At 43.6% G+C, this 16,436-nt stretch overlaps 1 protein-coding gene across 1 annotated transcript in view; it reads left to right on the top strand.

Moving 5' to 3' along the window:
- Positions 1-16,436, top strand: part of CNOT1 (CCR4-NOT transcription complex, subunit 1) — a 124,702-nt gene that overhangs the window by 36,398 nt on the left and 71,868 nt on the right. The window contains exons 2-8 of the mRNA XM_011994009.1: positions 1,078-1,353; positions 10,399-10,506; positions 11,737-11,835; positions 12,193-12,261; positions 12,351-12,405; positions 13,157-13,360; positions 14,227-14,395. Coding sequence (XP_011849399.1) covers positions 1,252-1,353; positions 10,399-10,506; positions 11,737-11,835; positions 12,193-12,261; positions 12,351-12,405; positions 13,157-13,360; positions 14,227-14,395 — 806 coding nt within the window. The 5' untranslated portion in view covers positions 1,078-1,251. The remainder of the gene's footprint in view (positions 1-1,077; positions 1,354-10,398; positions 10,507-11,736; positions 11,836-12,192; positions 12,262-12,350; positions 12,406-13,156; positions 13,361-14,226; positions 14,396-16,436) is intronic.

Here is a 16,436-nt window from a genome sequence, read left to right as displayed (position 1 = left end):
CTCCCGAGTAGCTGGGACTACAGGCGCCCGCCACCTCGCCCGGCTAGTTTTTTTTTGTATTTTTTAGTAGAGACGGGGTGTCACGGTTTCGCCAGGATGGTCTCGATCTGCTGACCTCGTGATCTGCCCGTCTCGGCCTCCCAAAGTGCTGGGATTACAGGCTTGAGCCACCGCGCCCGGCCTAAAGTGAAACTCTTTGGTTGAGTATTTTCTTTTTTTGAGACGGAGTCCTGCTCTCTCACCCAGGCTGGAGTGCAGTGGCATAATCTTGGCTCACCGCAATCTCCACCTCCCTGGTTCAAGCAATTCCCCTGCCTCAGCCTCTTGAGTAGCTGGGATTACAGGCACACACCACCATGCCTGGCCAAATTTTTTTGTATTCTTAGTGGAGACGGGGTTTCACCATGTTGGCCAGACTGGTCACGAACTCCTGATCTCAGGCAATCCACACACCTTGGCCTGCCAAAGTGCTGGGATTACAGGCATATTTTTTCCCCCCCAGATGGAGTCTTGCTCTCGCCCAAAGCTGAAGTGCAATGGTGCAATCTCAGCTGACTGCACCCTCCGCCTCCCAGGTTCAAGCAATCCTGCCTCAGCCTCCTGGGTAGCTGGGATTACAGGCATGCGCCACCATACCTGGCTAATTTTTGTATTTTTAGGAGAGACAGGTTTCACCATGTTGGCCGGGCTAGTCTCGAACTCCTGCCCTTGTGATCTGTCCGCCTTGGCCTCGTAAAGTGCTGGGATTACAGACATGAGCCACCGCACCCATACCTGCCCTGCCTAATTGAGAAACTTGGCATCTCTTGTCAACAGTGGTTGAGCTACTTTATTGTCTTTTTAAAGTCCTTAGTAACATTTTAGGTACTAACACAGAGATGATGGTAGTTTAACCCTATTCTCTTCTAATTATTATTTTTTTTATGGCTAGTCGAGTGAAGCAGTGGGAGTGGCAAGGAACAAGGAAATCTGCAACTAGTTGTGATCAGTTAGTTGTAAACATCACTGCACTTGGATCAGCCTTTTTCCTTTAATTTAAAAATCTGGATTTGTGTGTGTGTGTTTTTTTTTAAACAGGTGCCATGTTTCAGAACAGAGTAAGACTCCTGGTAAAGAAGAACTGAAAATATTATACAGATACCAGATATAGCCTAATTACAAAGAAAGCATTAACCTGCCTCTGAGGTGACTAAAGGGGAATAATGGTGATTTTGCGCCGGGCTCGGCCGCCTGCTTCCGCCCCAACCAGCAATGAATCTTGACTCGCTCTCGCTGGCCTTGTCTCAAATCAGCTACCTGGTGGACAATTTAACCAAGAAAAATTACCGAGCCAGCCAGCAGGAAATACAGCATGTAAGTAAACTAGCCAGAAAACAAATGCCATTGAAGGAATGAATAGACAGTGGAAAGAAAACCACACATTTATGTGGGCATGTTGCATGAAAGGTAACAAACCTTTGCCCCTTATTTCAAGTGATTTCTGTCATCATCTGTAAAACAGCTCTTAGCCCAGTCTTTTTTTTTTTTGGAGACAGTCTTACTCTGTCACCCAAGCTGGAGTGCAGTGGCATGATCTTGGCTCACTGCATCCTCTGCCTCCCGGCTTCAAGCAGTTCTCCTGCCTCAGCCTCCCGAGTAGCTGGGATTACAGGCATGTGCCACCACGCCTGGCTGTATTTAGTAGAGACGGGGTTTCACCATGTTCGTCAGTCTGGTCTCGAACTCCCAACCTCAAGTGATCCGCCTCGGCCTCATTCTGGGATTACAGGCGTGAGCCACCACGCCCAGCCCAGTCTTTTTTTTTAAAAAGATTTTTCACAGCTTTTTATTTTCCATGGAAATTATAAAATAGGTCTGACCTGTCTTTGGGCTGGTGCTCAGGGCCCAGAGAAACCTGCTAGCTAGGGTTTTCCTTTCTTTACTTTTTTTTTTTTTGAGATAGAGTTGCCCAGGCTAGTGTGCAGTGGCGCAATTTTGGCTTACCACGACCTCCGCCTCCCAGAGGAGCCTGAGCTCTTTCGCTCAGGCTGGAGTGCAGCGAAGTGATCTCGGCTTACTGCAACCTCCTTCTCCTGGGTTTAAGTGATTCTCATGCCTCAGCCTCCTGAGTAGCTGGGACTACAGGCGCCCGCCACCACACCCAGCTAATTTTTTTTTATTTTTTTTTTTGAGACGGAGTCTTGCTCAGCTTCCCAGGTGTGCAGTGGTGCGATCTTAGCTCACTGCAACCACCATCTCCCAAGTTCAAGCGATTCTTCTGTCTTAACTTTCCGAGTAGCTGGGATTATAGGCATGCACCATCATGCCTGGCTAATTTTTGTATTTTAGTAGAGATGAGGTTTCACCATGTTGGCTAGGCTGGTCTTGAACTCTTGACCTCAGGTGATCTGCCTGCCTTGGCCTCCCAAAGTGCTAGGATTACAGGTGTGAGCCACCACGCCCGGCAGATTTTTATATTTTTAGTAGAGACGAGGTGTCACCATGTTGGCCAGGCTGATCTGAAACTCCTGACCTCAGGTGATCTGCCCGCCTTGGCCTCCCAAGGTGCTGGGATTATAGACGTGAGGTCTTGCGCCTGGCTCCCAGGCTTTTCTTAAACAGGGTCGGGGATGGTCCCTAACCAACTTCATGTCTGGGTTTTTCATGATAGTGAAGTCGGAAGCCAGCAGTGCAGCTGCCACCTACTTCTGTCCAGCCAGACCCTTGCCCTTGCTGATCACAGTCCTGGGGCTGGACTGCTTCACATAGGTTGTCTTTTGGTCTTGGAGTATCCTTTATCAGAACCTTGGGCCCCTGGGCTCCTTCACTCAGTACTTGGTGGGCCACCATCACACCCTCTCGTGCAGTAGGTATTGGCTTGCCTGGCTGAGTCATGTGGGAGAGTCCTTGTATGGTTCCTACAGACTTTCCTCTTTGAGATAGCGTTTCTCCATGTTTGATTGCTTACAGATCAAAGTGCCAAAAACGAACCTCAAGATAGCTGAAAGTTTTCTTTACGCTTTTACATTTATTCTCAACATTTTTTGTGTGTTGGGGAGGGTGGTGAAGTGTTTATCCAGTGATCTTTCTAATTTTTTTTTTTTTTTTTTTTTTTGAGACAGAGTTTTACGGTCGCTCAAGCTGGAGTACAGTGGCGCTCACTGCAGCCTCGTTCTCCTGGGTTTGAGCAATCTTCCTATTTCAGCCTCCCGAGTAGCTGGGATTACAGGCTTCCGCCACCACAGCCAGCTAATTTTTTGTATTTTTAGTAGAGAGGGAGTTTCACCATGTTGGCCACACTGGTCTCGAACTCCTGACCTCAGGCCATTTGCCCGCCTCGGCCTCCCAAAGTGCTGTGATTACAGGCATGAGCCATCGTGCCCGGCCAATCTTTGTACTTTCTAGAAATTGTCCTTCAAAGCTATTTAAGCTAGTTAGTCCTTTTTTTAATCTTTTTCTTTTTAAATGCCCTGGTTGAGCTTGAATAGACCAGTTGTTAAAAAAGAAATAGAAAAAGATTTTAGCTGTTCAGTCCTTTTTGGCAAGAGGACTTCCAGTTACCTTCTTATGGTTCTTGACTATCAGGACCCTTGTGTCCTCTGGGGTAAGCCACATGTTAAATTGACTTTCTTTTTTTTTGAGACGGAGTCTCGCTTTGTCGACCAGGCTGGAGTGCAGTGGTGTGATCTTGGCTCACTTCAAGCTCCGCCTCCTGGGTTCACGCCATTCTCCTGCCTCAGCCTCCCAAGTAGCTGGGACTACAGGTGCCTGCCACCAGGCCCGGCTAATTTTTTTGTATTTTTAGTAGAGACGGGGTTTCACCGTGTTAGCCAGGATGGTCTCGATCTGACCTCGTGATCCGCCTTCCAAAGTGCTGAATTACGGGTGTGAGCCACCGCGCCCAGCCGTAAATGGACTTTTTAGTATGTATACCTTTGCCCCCACCTTCTGATGAGAATACCTTGCCCTCACCACCACTATTTACCTCTCTTTTCCCAATTATTTTTCTACCTTGCTGGAACAAGATAAAGTGACACTTTCACCGTACATCAATTCCATACACTTTTATTAGGTACCTGTGAGGTAGGATTTTATCCTTTCAGACTTACATTTCTCATGCTATAGAGAAAGATAAGGAAGATGAGCAAGTTCCCAGAACGTGACAGGCTGAGCGGTCACACAGGCATGGAGCACATGCTGAGAACCTAGAGGGAAGGACTGCAGAGTGCCATCCCGGATGCTGCAGCCGGAAGTGGTCCTTCCCGCCTCTTGGTCCCTGACACCATGCTCTGTAGTGTGCAGGGGTCTGATGGCACTGCTAGATTGCTCCTTCAGCTAAGGGCCACATCTTAGACAGCTTTACTTTTCCATTCAGCACTTGTCCCACTGCCTTGCACACAGGTGCTCTATCAGTGTTCATTGAACAAAGGAGGGAAACTGATTTCAATTTCACTTGTTCAGTATCATTCCAGTTTTTATGTGAAAATTGCACAACCCATTTGGGGTACCTTCATCTCAAAAGAAAAGTACAAGACTGCCTTTGATACCATTCTGTGGATTCTGTGGTGAAAAACCTTTATGCTTTTCATACTTTTCTATTCTCCGTAACTTTCTTCAAAAGTATCTCTTTCCACCTCTTTCTTACTCAAACACAAAAGCATTCCTGTTTTAGAGATTCTGGCCCGTGGGTTATCTGGTTAGTTACGGCCTCTCCCATTCACCTGGTTATACTTTATTACTGGTGACTGGTTGGAGAGGCAGGATCACTGACTCTGTCACCCCTAGGAGCCATTAGGACCCCTTCCCTGGAGGACGGCCTGCTTGTTCTCTGGGGACTAGTCCTCATTTCCCTTCCATGATACAGTGGGGCAGGTTATTTTTATTAAGCAAACATTTATGAGAACCCCCTCCCCAAAATAAAGTCCCCAAGTAAAGCCAAATCTGAGAGGTTGTGGACTATGAATTGTTTCTAGGGAAGATAAATTTCTGCAAATATATTTTAATCTTTCCCTCTATCTGTCTTGTGATTAAGGGGTTGCTTTTTGGTAAGGATGTTTTTTTTTTTTTTTAATTGCGATGGAGTTTTCTTTTTTTTTTTTTTTTTTAGATGGAAAACAAAATTTTTTTGATCATAGAGTTAGGCATTATGGAAATTCAAGCCAGATTTTTAAAAACCTGGTCATCTCCGAAGAGAAATACTGACAGTAATAGTGGTGCAGGGAACAATATGGTAGATTATTGAATGAAACAGATTAACTTGAATAAAATGCTGTGACTTGCATCTCTAAAACAAATTATAAAATGTGATCGGACTTGTTTTGGTCTGGTTCCTCTTTTTTTTCTTTATTAGTTCCTTTATTTTTCACATTTTAAAAAATCGAAATATCCACAGGTTGTAAAAATCCCTTTTTTTTTTTGTTTTTGACGGAGTCTCGCTCTGTCTCCCAGGCTAGAGTGCAGTGGCGCGATCTCCACTCACTGCAACCTCCGTCTCTCGGGTTAAAGCAATTCTCCGCCTCAGCCTCCCGAGTAGCTGAGATTACAGGCACCCACCACCATGCCTAAGTAATTTTTTTGTATTTTTAGTACAGATAGGGTTTTCACCATCTTGGCCAGGCTGGTCTTGAACTCCTTACCTTGTGATCCACCTGCCTCAGCCTCCCAAAGTGCTGGGATGCTGGGATTACAGGCGTGAGCCACTGTGCCCAGCTATTTTTTCTTTTTCTTTTTCTTTTCTTTTTTTTTTGAGATGGAGTTTCACTATTGCTTCCCAGGCTGAAGTGCAATGGTGCGATCTTGGCTCACTGCAACCTTTACCTCCTGGGTTCAAGACATTCTCCTGCCTCAGCTTCCCGAGTAGCTGGAATTACAGGCATCCACCACAATGCCTGGCTAATTTTTTTTGTTTTTAGCAGAGAGGGGGTTTCACCATGTTGGCCAGGCTGGTCTCAAACTCCTGACCTCAGGTGATCCACCCACCTTGGCCTCCCAGAGTGCTGGGATTACAGGCATGAGCCACCATGCCCAGCCTCTTTTTTTTTTTTAAATGAGACAGTATTGGTCTGTTTCCCAGACTGGAGTGCATGGTATAATCTCAGCTGACTGCAATCTCCGCCTCCCGGGTTCAAGTGATTTCCAAGCCTCTCCCTCCGCAGTAGCTAGGATTACAGGCGTGCACCACCACATCGGCTTATTTTTGTTTGTAGTAGAGATGGGGTTTCACCGTGTAGGCCAGGTTGGTCTCAAACTTCTGGCCTCATGTGATCCACCTGCCTCGGCCTCCCAAAGCGCTGGGATTAAAGACATGAGCCACCACGCCTGGCCAGATTCACCCTTTTAAAATACATAATTTGGTAGTTTTTTAGATTCACAAAGTTGTGCAACCATAACCACTATCTAATTTCAGAACATTTTCGTTACCTCAGAAAGAAATACCTGGGTTAATTTGCACTCATTATTCTTTTCCTCCTCCGTCTAGCCCTTAGTGACCACTATTCTATTTCTGCCTTGATGGATTTGCATATTCTGAACATTTCATATAAATGGAATCGTACTATATGTGGCCTTCTGTGTCTGCGTTTCTTTTTTTGTTTTTTTGATTTTGGTTTGAGATGAGACTTTCACTCTTGTTGCCCAGGCTGGAGTGCAATGGCGTGATCTCCACTCACTGCAACCTCCGCCTCCTGGGTTCAAGCGATTCTCCTGCCTCAGCCTCCAGAGTTGCTGAGATTACAGGCATGCGCCACCACGCCCAGCTAATTTTGTATTTTTAGTAGAGACGGGGTTTTTCCGTGTTGATCAGGCTGGTCTTGAACTCCCAACCTCAGGTGACCTGCCCGCCTCAGTCCCCTTAATTCCTCTGAAATTAAGCCCTACACATTTTTGCTTAAAATAGAAACCATTCTACCAGTTGGTAAGGGGAGACTAGTAAAATAATTAAAAAACTGTATTAAACACCTTACAATCTGGTAGCAAAATCTTAGGCTATATGAAAAATTAAGTATATCAAAGGCTTTTTGCAGTATTTCTATAATGTTTCGATTTATGACTGTAGTAAAACATTATGATCTAGGAGCCACATATTAAGAGGGATATTAGCAAATAAGTCTATGATGTCAGAGATTTAGAAAATTATATGAAATGGTTGAAAAAAATCATATTGAATGGTAGACACTATTTGACCTAAAGAAGACACATGAGGGAGGATTAAGACTTAGAGTGTATCAAACATATGTGCCACACAAATAATGGAGTATCTCCATAGTTAACTTTTTTTTTGAGACGGGTTTCGCTCTTGTTGCCCAAGCTGGAGTGCAATGGTGCAATCTCGGCTTACTGCAAACTCCGGCTCCTCGGTTCAAGCGATTCTCCAACCGCAGCCTCCTGAGTAGCTGGGATTAGGAGAGCACGCCACCACGTCCGGCTAATTTTTGTATTTTTAGTAGAGATGGGGTTTCACCATGTTGGTCAGGCTGGTCTCGAACTCTTGACCTCAGGTGATCTGCCCACCTTGGCCCCACAAAGTGCTGGGAGTACAGGCGTGAGCCACTGCGCCCGGTGCATAGTTAACTTTGAAAACATATTCTGCCTCTTAAAAATACTCATTCCAGATTTTTATTGTATAATTCGCATGGGAAAAATTAAGCAAGAAACAAATGTAAGGATAATGGGATTTTAGTAAATCTTTGCTGATCCTAGTGAAGCAAAAACTTGAAACTTTTTTATTCTTTGGCCATTGACAGTGTGATGAAATGTGCCTTCTATTTTTTAGGTTGATAACACAGTCTCAGACAAGTCAGTGTATGCATTAACCATGATCTGGCCCCCTGATTCCGTCTGAACTTTTTTCTTCAGAGATCTTTTCTGTTTCTGTGCTTTTGCACTCTAGGTTTTTGCTTCTCCCTGGATTGTTTTTTCTTCACCCGTATCTATGGTTGTTTCAGCTCACAGGTCTCACCTTAGAAGGTCTCTGAGATAACCCCCTGCATCAATATTAGCAAGCTCTGTTTTATTTTCTTTTTGTAACAGATAATGTTGTCAGAAATTTTTTGCCTGTACTTCTCCCACAAAAATTGGCTTAGTGAGAATTTGGAACCTATTAAGTCTCCTCTGCTGCTGTGTTTACAGCTAGAATAGTGTGTAGCATATACTCAACAAATGTAGGTTGAACCAGATTATCGTATTTTTCCAAGGGTGAGAGATCTGGTTAATTGGATCATAGTTAATTCTGTTCTTTCTTTATTTATTTTTTGTTTGTTTGTTTGTTTGTTTTGAGATGGAGTCTCGCTCTGTTGCCCAGGCTGGAGTGCAGTGGCACGATCTGGGCTCACTGCAAGCTCTGTCTCCTGGGTTCAAGCCATTCTCCCACCTCAACCTCGCTGGTAGCTAGGACTACAGGTGCCTGCCATCACACCTGGCTAATTTTTTTTGTATTTTTTAGTAGAGACGGGGTTTCACTGTGTTACCCAGGATGGTTTCGTTCTCCTGACCTTGTGATCTGCCCGCCTCGGCCTCCCAAAGTGCTGGGATTACGGGTATGAGCCACCTTGCCTGCCCTTTTGTTTTATTTTTTATTGAGATGGTACTGCTTTGTCCCCCAAGGTGGGAGCACGGTGGCACCATCATAGCTCACTGTAACCTTGAACTCCTGGGTTCATGTGATCCTCCAGCCTCAGCCTCCCAAGGTGTTTGGATTGCGGGTGTAAGCCACTGCGCCCGGCCTCTATTCTCTCTTTTGTTTTTTTTTGGAGACAGAGTTTCACTCCCTCATCCAGGCTGGAGTGCAGTGGCGCAGTCTCTGCTTACTGCAACCTCTGCCTCCCGGGTTCAAGCAATTCTCGTACCTCAGCCTCTCAAGTAGCTGGAAATTATAGGTGTACATCACCATGCCTAGCTATTTTTTTTGGTAGAGATGGTCTTTCTTAACTTCCATATTTTCTGAATGAGGAGACGGGAAACTGAAATAAGCTAAGAACTTAGCCAGCTTTCATGTTGTTATTGTGATATAGTGGGAAGATCATAGCCTTTGAAGCTGGACTATAAATCCAGATTCTTCAGCTCATAGTCTTGGATTTTCGGCTCAAGGAGTCTGTTTTAACTGTGTCAATCCCTTATCCGTGGGGATAGAGGGTGGTAAATGTTAGCAGTTGTTGAAGATTAAGCCAGGAAAGCTCAGTGCAATACCTAGCCCAATGTGTAGGTAGTATGTGGCTTTTAGTAAACATGATTACTCTGCACATATACTGTGCTCAAGTCTTTTCTAGACTAGATGTGCAGAAGTGAACACAGCTACAGAAAATTTCAGTAAATTAGCAGGTAGTAGTAATTGCTATGGAGAAAAAGTAAAGCAGAATAAGGAGTGATGCTGGGGCAGGTCATATTGCTATTTTAGGAATGGTAATAAGACCTCACTGATAAGGTGGCTTTAGAGTAGAAACCTAAATGAAGTGAAAGAACAAACCATGATAGCTATCTGGAGTTTTTCATTTAGAGAGAATAACAAATACCAACAAACATGGGTAAATTTGAGGAAGAGCAGGAAACTAATTGAGCTCTAGGGCAGCATCTAAATCACTGAAGTCTGATCTGGTGGCAGCTTCATTTAAGGCTGTGCTGTGTAGTGTTACAGTTGTGTTAGCAGAGAGAATTTGTGTTATGTAAAATTGTTGCCTTAAAAAAAAAAATCTCGTTACACATTTGATCAGTGCTACTTGGTGTTTTTGGTGTAGATGTTGAGCAAAGTACAGAGTTGCATGGTAAAATTACCGTAGTTTTTCTACTCTTCTCCTGCCAGTGACTGACTATAGGAAACTTTTTTTTTTTTGAGATGAAGTTTCACTCTTGTTGGCCAGGCTAGACTACAATGGCACGATCTCGGCTCGCTGCAACCTCTGCCTCCTGGGTTCAAGTGATTCTCCTGCCTCAGCCTTGCAAGTAACTGGGATTACAGGCACCCACCACCATGCTTGGCTAATTTTTGTGTATTTAGTAGAGACGGGGTTTCCCCATGTTGACCAGGCTGGTCTTGAACGCCTGACCTCTGGTAACCCACCTGCCTTGGCCTCCCAAAGTGCTGGGATTACAGGCGTGAGCCACTGCGCCCGGCACAGGAAACATTTTAAAAATATTGAATTACAGGTGGAAGCAGTGGTGTATGCCTGTGATCCTAGCTACTCAGAAGGGTGAGGCAAGGAGATGCTGTGAGTCCAGGAATTCGATATCAGCCTGGGCAATACGGACCCTCTCTAAAAAAAAAAAAATTAATTATAACTTATGGGCACTTCCATCAATAATTCCTTTAACTTCAAAAATGAGTAATTAATGTAAATTGGAATTTTGCCTTGGAGGTTGATTTTCTTTTTTGAAACTTTTTTTTCTCTTTAAATCCTCTCTTAAACATACTATTTTTGGTCATTTTAGATTGTGAATCGGCACGGTCCTGAGGCAGACAGGCATTTATTACGCTGCCTATTTTCGCATGTGGATTTCAGTGGCGATGGTAAAAGCAGTGGCAAAGATTTCCATCAGGTATTTGGGGCTTACAAAGTTCATGTCCACTTAGCTGTAATTGTTAAATGAATTTTGGGCATAGTGTATGTAGCATATGACACATACAAAATAGCATCCAGAAGTAATTGTAGCTGGAGGGTGAAAAGGTGTTAGATTTTTCCTTTTTTTTCTGTGCGTCCCTTCTTCTGCCTGCCTGTAGACTATAACAGGTACCTAGTTCAGATTTCGAGAGGTATGAATCAGACTTGCCTGAAGGAAGCAGGAATGTGGGGGTTCCCTGCCTGAAAAGTTAGTAAGGCAGAGGGGATCTCATGTCCTGGATTGAATCTGTAGCTTTATTTCCCATCTAGCAAGAGTTTGTCATTATACTGTTTCTTACAGTAATCTTATCAATGAGCTCTTCTTTTCTGGAAGTTTTGCTGGTAATAAACTTTGAGTAGTGTAATGAGTTTTTTAAAAAACCTCTATTTTTATAACTTTTTTTTTTTTTTGAGTCGGAGTCTTGCTCTGTCGCCCGGGCTGGAGTGCAGTGGCCGGATCTCAGCTCACTGCAAGCTCCGCCTCCCCGGTTCACGGCATTCTCCTGCCTCAGCCTCCCGAGTAGCTGGGACTACAGGCGCCGCCACCTCGCCCGGCTAGTTTTTTTGTATTTTTTTAGTAGAGACGGGGTTTCACCGTGTTAGCCAGGATGGTCTTGATCTCCTGACCTCGTGATCCACCCGTCTCGGCCTCCCAAAGTGCTGGGATTACAGGCTTGAGCCACCGCGCCCGGCCTTATTTTTGTTTTTATTTTTTTATTATTTCCTGGTTCGTTTTACCTTGGGTGTTGTTGAGACAGAGTCTCTCGTCACCCAGGCTGGAGTGTGGTGGCACAATCATGGCTCACTGCAACCTCTGCCTCCTGGATTCAAGCGATTCTCCTGCCTCAGCCTCCCAAGTAGCTGAGATTGTAGGTGCCTGGCACCACGCCTGGCTAATTTTTGTATTTTTAGTAGAGACAGGGTTTTACCATGTTGGCCAGGCAGGTCTTGAATTCTTGGCCTCAGGTGATCCACCTGCTTTAGCTTCGCAAAGCGCTGGGATTATGGGCATCAACCACTGCGCCTGGTGAGATTTTTAAAGAGCTGATTTTGATAAGATATAACAGTATATAGTGTTAGATCACAGTTGAGTGTTCTGAGTACCTCAGCTTCTGTTTGTTCTTAGATGACGTTTAGTGCTAATGAAAGTCATTTTTTATTTTTAAAGACTCAGTTTCTGATTCAGGAGTGTGCGTTGCTGATTACAAAGCCAAATTTTATCTCGACGCTGTCCTATGCCATTGATAATCCATTGCACTATCAGAAGGTTGGTATTACTATTATCTTTAAGAATGTGATCTCAGGCTTTATAAAAAGGCCCTAAGCCTTGATCTGTTAATGTGATGTCTTAATATAAAAATTTCAGGTTGTTATTTTGGGATGTCTTTCATAGCTTTGTAACAAAATTAAGACAGTTCATTTAATAATAAATAGAATCTTACTAAAACCAGATCATGTGAAGGCTTAAGTTTGTCATAGTTTTAGGACATAGTGTGATGTTTCTAGCAACACTACAGAATCAAGCAACTCCTATGTAGTGCCATCCTTGAGCAAACAGATAGGTTGTTAAAAAGTTTTTGAAAAGACAAGTTCTTATTTTAAACTAAAATTTGGTTTGTTTCAGAGTTTAAAACCTGCACCCCACTTATTTGCCCAGCTGAGTAAAGTGCTCAAATTAAGCAAAGTACAAGAGGTGAGTGATTTAAGAAAAGAGACGTAGACAGAATTAGAATTAGAAACAGCCATTTGACTCTTTGGTTAATCTAACCCTTCTTGTTTCAGGTAATTTTTGGCCTTGCCCTGTTGAATTCTTCCAGCTCAGATCTTAGAGGTTTCGGTGAGTTACTTTTCCAAAAATATCATGAAGTGAGACTTTAAAATACATGGGTTTTTAATCATGAGGCTCTGTGGTTTAGACTTACTAAGATAATCTGAAATTAATTTCTCTCTATGGTAAAAAACATGTAATATAAATGTTACCTCATAACAGAATTTTTTTTTTTTGAGACGGAGTCTCGTTCTCTCTGTCACCCAGGCTGTAGTGCAGTGGCGTGATCTCGGCTCACTGGAAGTTCCGCCTCCTAGGTTCACGCCATTCTTCTGCCTCAGTCTCCTGAATAGCTAGGACTACAGGCGCCCGCCACCATGCCCAGCTAATTTTTTGGTATTTTTTAGTGGAGACGGGGTTTCACTATGTTAGCCAGGGTGGTCTCGATCTCCTGACCTTGTGATCTGCCCACCTCGGCCTCCCAAAGTGCTGGGATTACAGGTGTGAGCCACCGCACCCGGCCCCCTCATAATTAAGTGTAAATTTCCATAATGATAATTGTATTTAGGTTGTGTAACAGATCTCTAGAACGTTATCTTGCCAAACAGAACTATGCCTATCAACAACTCTCCCATTTTCCCCTCACCACAGCCGGTCCCTGGCCATTACTTTCTTTATACTTGTCAGCTAGAGAAAGCATTAGAGAGAGGGGTGAGCTAGTGAATGAGAAGGGTGATTATCTGCATTTTGATGGTATGTGACTTTTTAACCCATTGTGGTGCAAAAATAACTTGTGGTTTTTGGTTTACCTGACTTCTAGCTGCCCAGTTTATCAAACAGAAGCTTCCAGATCTTCTGCGTTCTTACATTGACGCAGACGTCAGTGGAAATCAAGAAGGTGGCTTCCAAGATATAGCAATAGAGGTCCTACACCTCCTCCTCTCCCATCTCCTCTTTGGGCAGAAGGGAGCCTTTGGAGTTGGACAAGAACAGATAGACGCTTTTCTTAAGACGCTGCGCAGAGGTAAGGGAGTCTTTGTAGCCTACAGTGAATAGTTTTCTTGGATGACCACAGACACATCACAAAAGCATTTTTTTCTCTTTTTTCTCTCCTCTCTCTTTTCTCCCCTCTCCCTCTCCCCTTCCCCTCCCTTCTCCCCCTCCCCCTCTTTCTTTCTCTTTTTAAAAAAGAGACAACATCAGCTGGGCACAGTGGCTCAGGCCAGTAATCCCAGCACTTTGGGAAGCTCAGGAGAGCAGGACACCATGCCTAGCCTTACATGCTGTTTTTAGCTTAAAAAATTGGTCACTTTTGATTTGCTCACTTCACCTCCTTGGATATTGGCATTGTAAAGTTAAGATAAATTCTAGTTATTTTGTTGCCTCTGAGCTTTCATGTTTGAGAAAGATTAAGAATTCTTTTTAAAACAAATCTGGTAGTGGATTAACATCCATTCTCATGGTTATTTTTATTTACTTCCTAATGTTTATATAGTTTAATGTACATTAACATTCTCACTAGTGGGAAACTCCACTTGCCAGTGAAATAAATAGACTGATATTCTAATTGTTTGCTTTCTCTGCATGGGAAGTGATAGCCCTGTTGTGAAAATTTAAAGTAATATTTAGGGTATGAGTTGGTCAATAGATGGAATCCCAGTATCAAATGTTAAAGGTACACTGATGAGCATTTTTTGTGATATAAAAGTATTCAAATTTTGAAATTGATGTTAAAGTCATAACTTGGGCTAATAGGCTGGAAAAAATGAAATAAGCTTGCCTTTGATATGAACTTGTGAGAGAATTGGGTTTGAGGGGATTTTGGATAGAGCAAAAGAGGATTGTTTGTTTTTAATTAATACAGCAGTTGTAACCTTTTTCTTCCCTCAGATTTTCCCCAAGAACGCTGTCCTGTGGTGCTCGCACCACTTTTATACCCTGAAAAACGGGACATTCTAATGGACAGGATCCTGCCTGATTCCGGAGGGGTAGCTAAAACCATGATGGAGAGCTCTTTGGCTGATTTCATGCAAGAAGTAGGCTATGGCTTTTGTGCAAGGTTGGTAGTAAAACATGTTAAGTTTCTGATTATTCTTGTGCAAAACATGATGTAATTGTTTAAAAAAAGTCTCCAAAATTCCTTAATCATCTTTTCCTCTCAAGAGGCATGCTTCTAAATTTTAATCTTCCACAAACTAGTATGTGTGACAGCTGTAAACATGCTGGATGTTAAATGTTTATCTCCTTCCCCTTTCCAGTTTCTCAAAATTAGGAGTTAGTGGTTTCTAGGCTAGTTGCCACGATAGGCATATTTTAGCTTTTGGAAGGAAGAGAGAGCATTGAAGCAAGTTAGTGTTTATGGAACTTGTATCGCTTTACACTACACTTAATGTGACTAATTTTCTCCTCTCTGACTCCCACCCCTCTAATTTCTTCATTCTGCTTTCATCTGTGGCTTCCTTCCTTTTCTGCCTCTTTTATACCCTGTCTCTTGCGTATTTTTCTCACTTGCTTAGGGCATCAAAGGATATTATTTCGCATTGTTAGTAGCACTTAAGACTGTGATATACTGGGTTATTAATATATTTCTAAAAGCAAATTATTAAGGACGTTAATGTGCTTTGCTTTGACTTAAAACTCCGTATGTTTTAAAAACTCTCAGACAAACCACATTCTCACTTAGGTTTGAAATAGTGCATTTGTGAGTGTTGTACTTGTGCCTGGCATATAACTTTTGTTAATCAAACTGAATAAGATGCATAGTGAAATGTTAGGATGCAGACCGGGCACGGTGGCTCGTGCCTGTAGTCCCAGCACTTAGGGAGGCCGAGGTGGGTGGATCACATGAGGTCGGGGTTCAAGACCAGCCTGACCAACATGGTAAAAACCCTGTCTATACTAAAAATACAAAAATTAGCTGGGCATGGTGGCACGCGCCTATAATCCGAGCTACTCAGGAGGCTGAGGCAGGAGAATCGCTTGAACCCAGGAGGCGGAGATTGCAGTGAGCCAAGATCGTGCCACTGCACCCAGCCTGGGCAACAGAGTGAGACTTCATCTAAAAAAAAAAAAAGTTAGGATGGATGTTCAAGGTTTTGTACATATCAGAATAATCAAACTCACTTTGGATGTTAAAATCTTAAAGAAGATTGAGGATAATTTTGTCATTGTGAAAGAGAGCATCACTCATGAGTCTTATTTTCTTCTACTGATTTTTTTTTTTTTTTTGAGATGGAGTCTTGCTCTGTTGCCCAGGCTGGAGTGCAGTGGCACAATCTCAGCTTACTGCAACCTCCGTCTCCCGGGTTCAAGTGATTTTCCTGCCTCAGCCTCCCGAGCAGCTGGGACTACAGGTGCGTGCCACCATGCCCAGATAATTTTTTGTATTTTTAGTAGAGATGGGGTTTCACTGTGTTAGCCAGGATGGTCTTGGTCTGACCTCGTGATCTGCCCGCCTCAGCTTCCCAAAGTGCTGGGATTGCAGGCGTGAGCCACCACATCCGGCTCTTACACTGAGTTTTAAAAATTGTTTGGCTTTTAAAAAAATTTTCGGGCTGGGCATTGTGGCTCATGCCTGTAATCCCGGCACTTCGGGAGGCCGAGGCGGGTGGATCACTTGAGGCCAGGAGTTTGAGATCAGTCTGGCCAACGTGGTGAAACCCCATCTCCGCTAAAAATACAAAAATTAGCCAGGTGTGGTGGTGCGTGCTTGTAATCCCAGCTACTTGGGAGGCTGAGGCAGGAGGATGATTTAAACTTGGGAAGTGAAGGTTGCAGTGAGCCAAGATCGTGCCACTGTACTCCAGTACTCTTGTACTCCACAAGAGGTGGAGCCCAAGTGGAAATACTTGCTCACTTCCTGCTGTGTGGATGGTTCCTAACAGGCCACAGACTGATAATGGTCCATGGCTGGGGATTCAGAAGCCCGCTGCATTATATCATTCTTACGCCTTTGCATCCTCATAGCTTATCTCCCATCTAACAAGTGAGAACATACAATATTTGGTTTTCCATTCCCTAGTTACTTAGAATAATGACTTTTGCCATTTTCTTTTTTTTTTTTTTTTTTTTTTTGTATTTTTTAGTAGAGACGGGGTTTC

This window comes from Mandrillus leucophaeus, unplaced genomic scaffold, assembly GCF_000951045.1.
Source record: "Mandrillus leucophaeus isolate KB7577 unplaced genomic scaffold, Mleu.le_1.0 Scaffold44, whole genome shotgun sequence".
NCBI classification, from domain to species: domain Eukaryota; kingdom Metazoa; phylum Chordata; class Mammalia; order Primates; family Cercopithecidae; genus Mandrillus; species Mandrillus leucophaeus.
The sequence above is the reverse complement of the archived record's forward strand: the minus strand, read 5'-3'. Positions and strand labels throughout refer to the sequence as shown.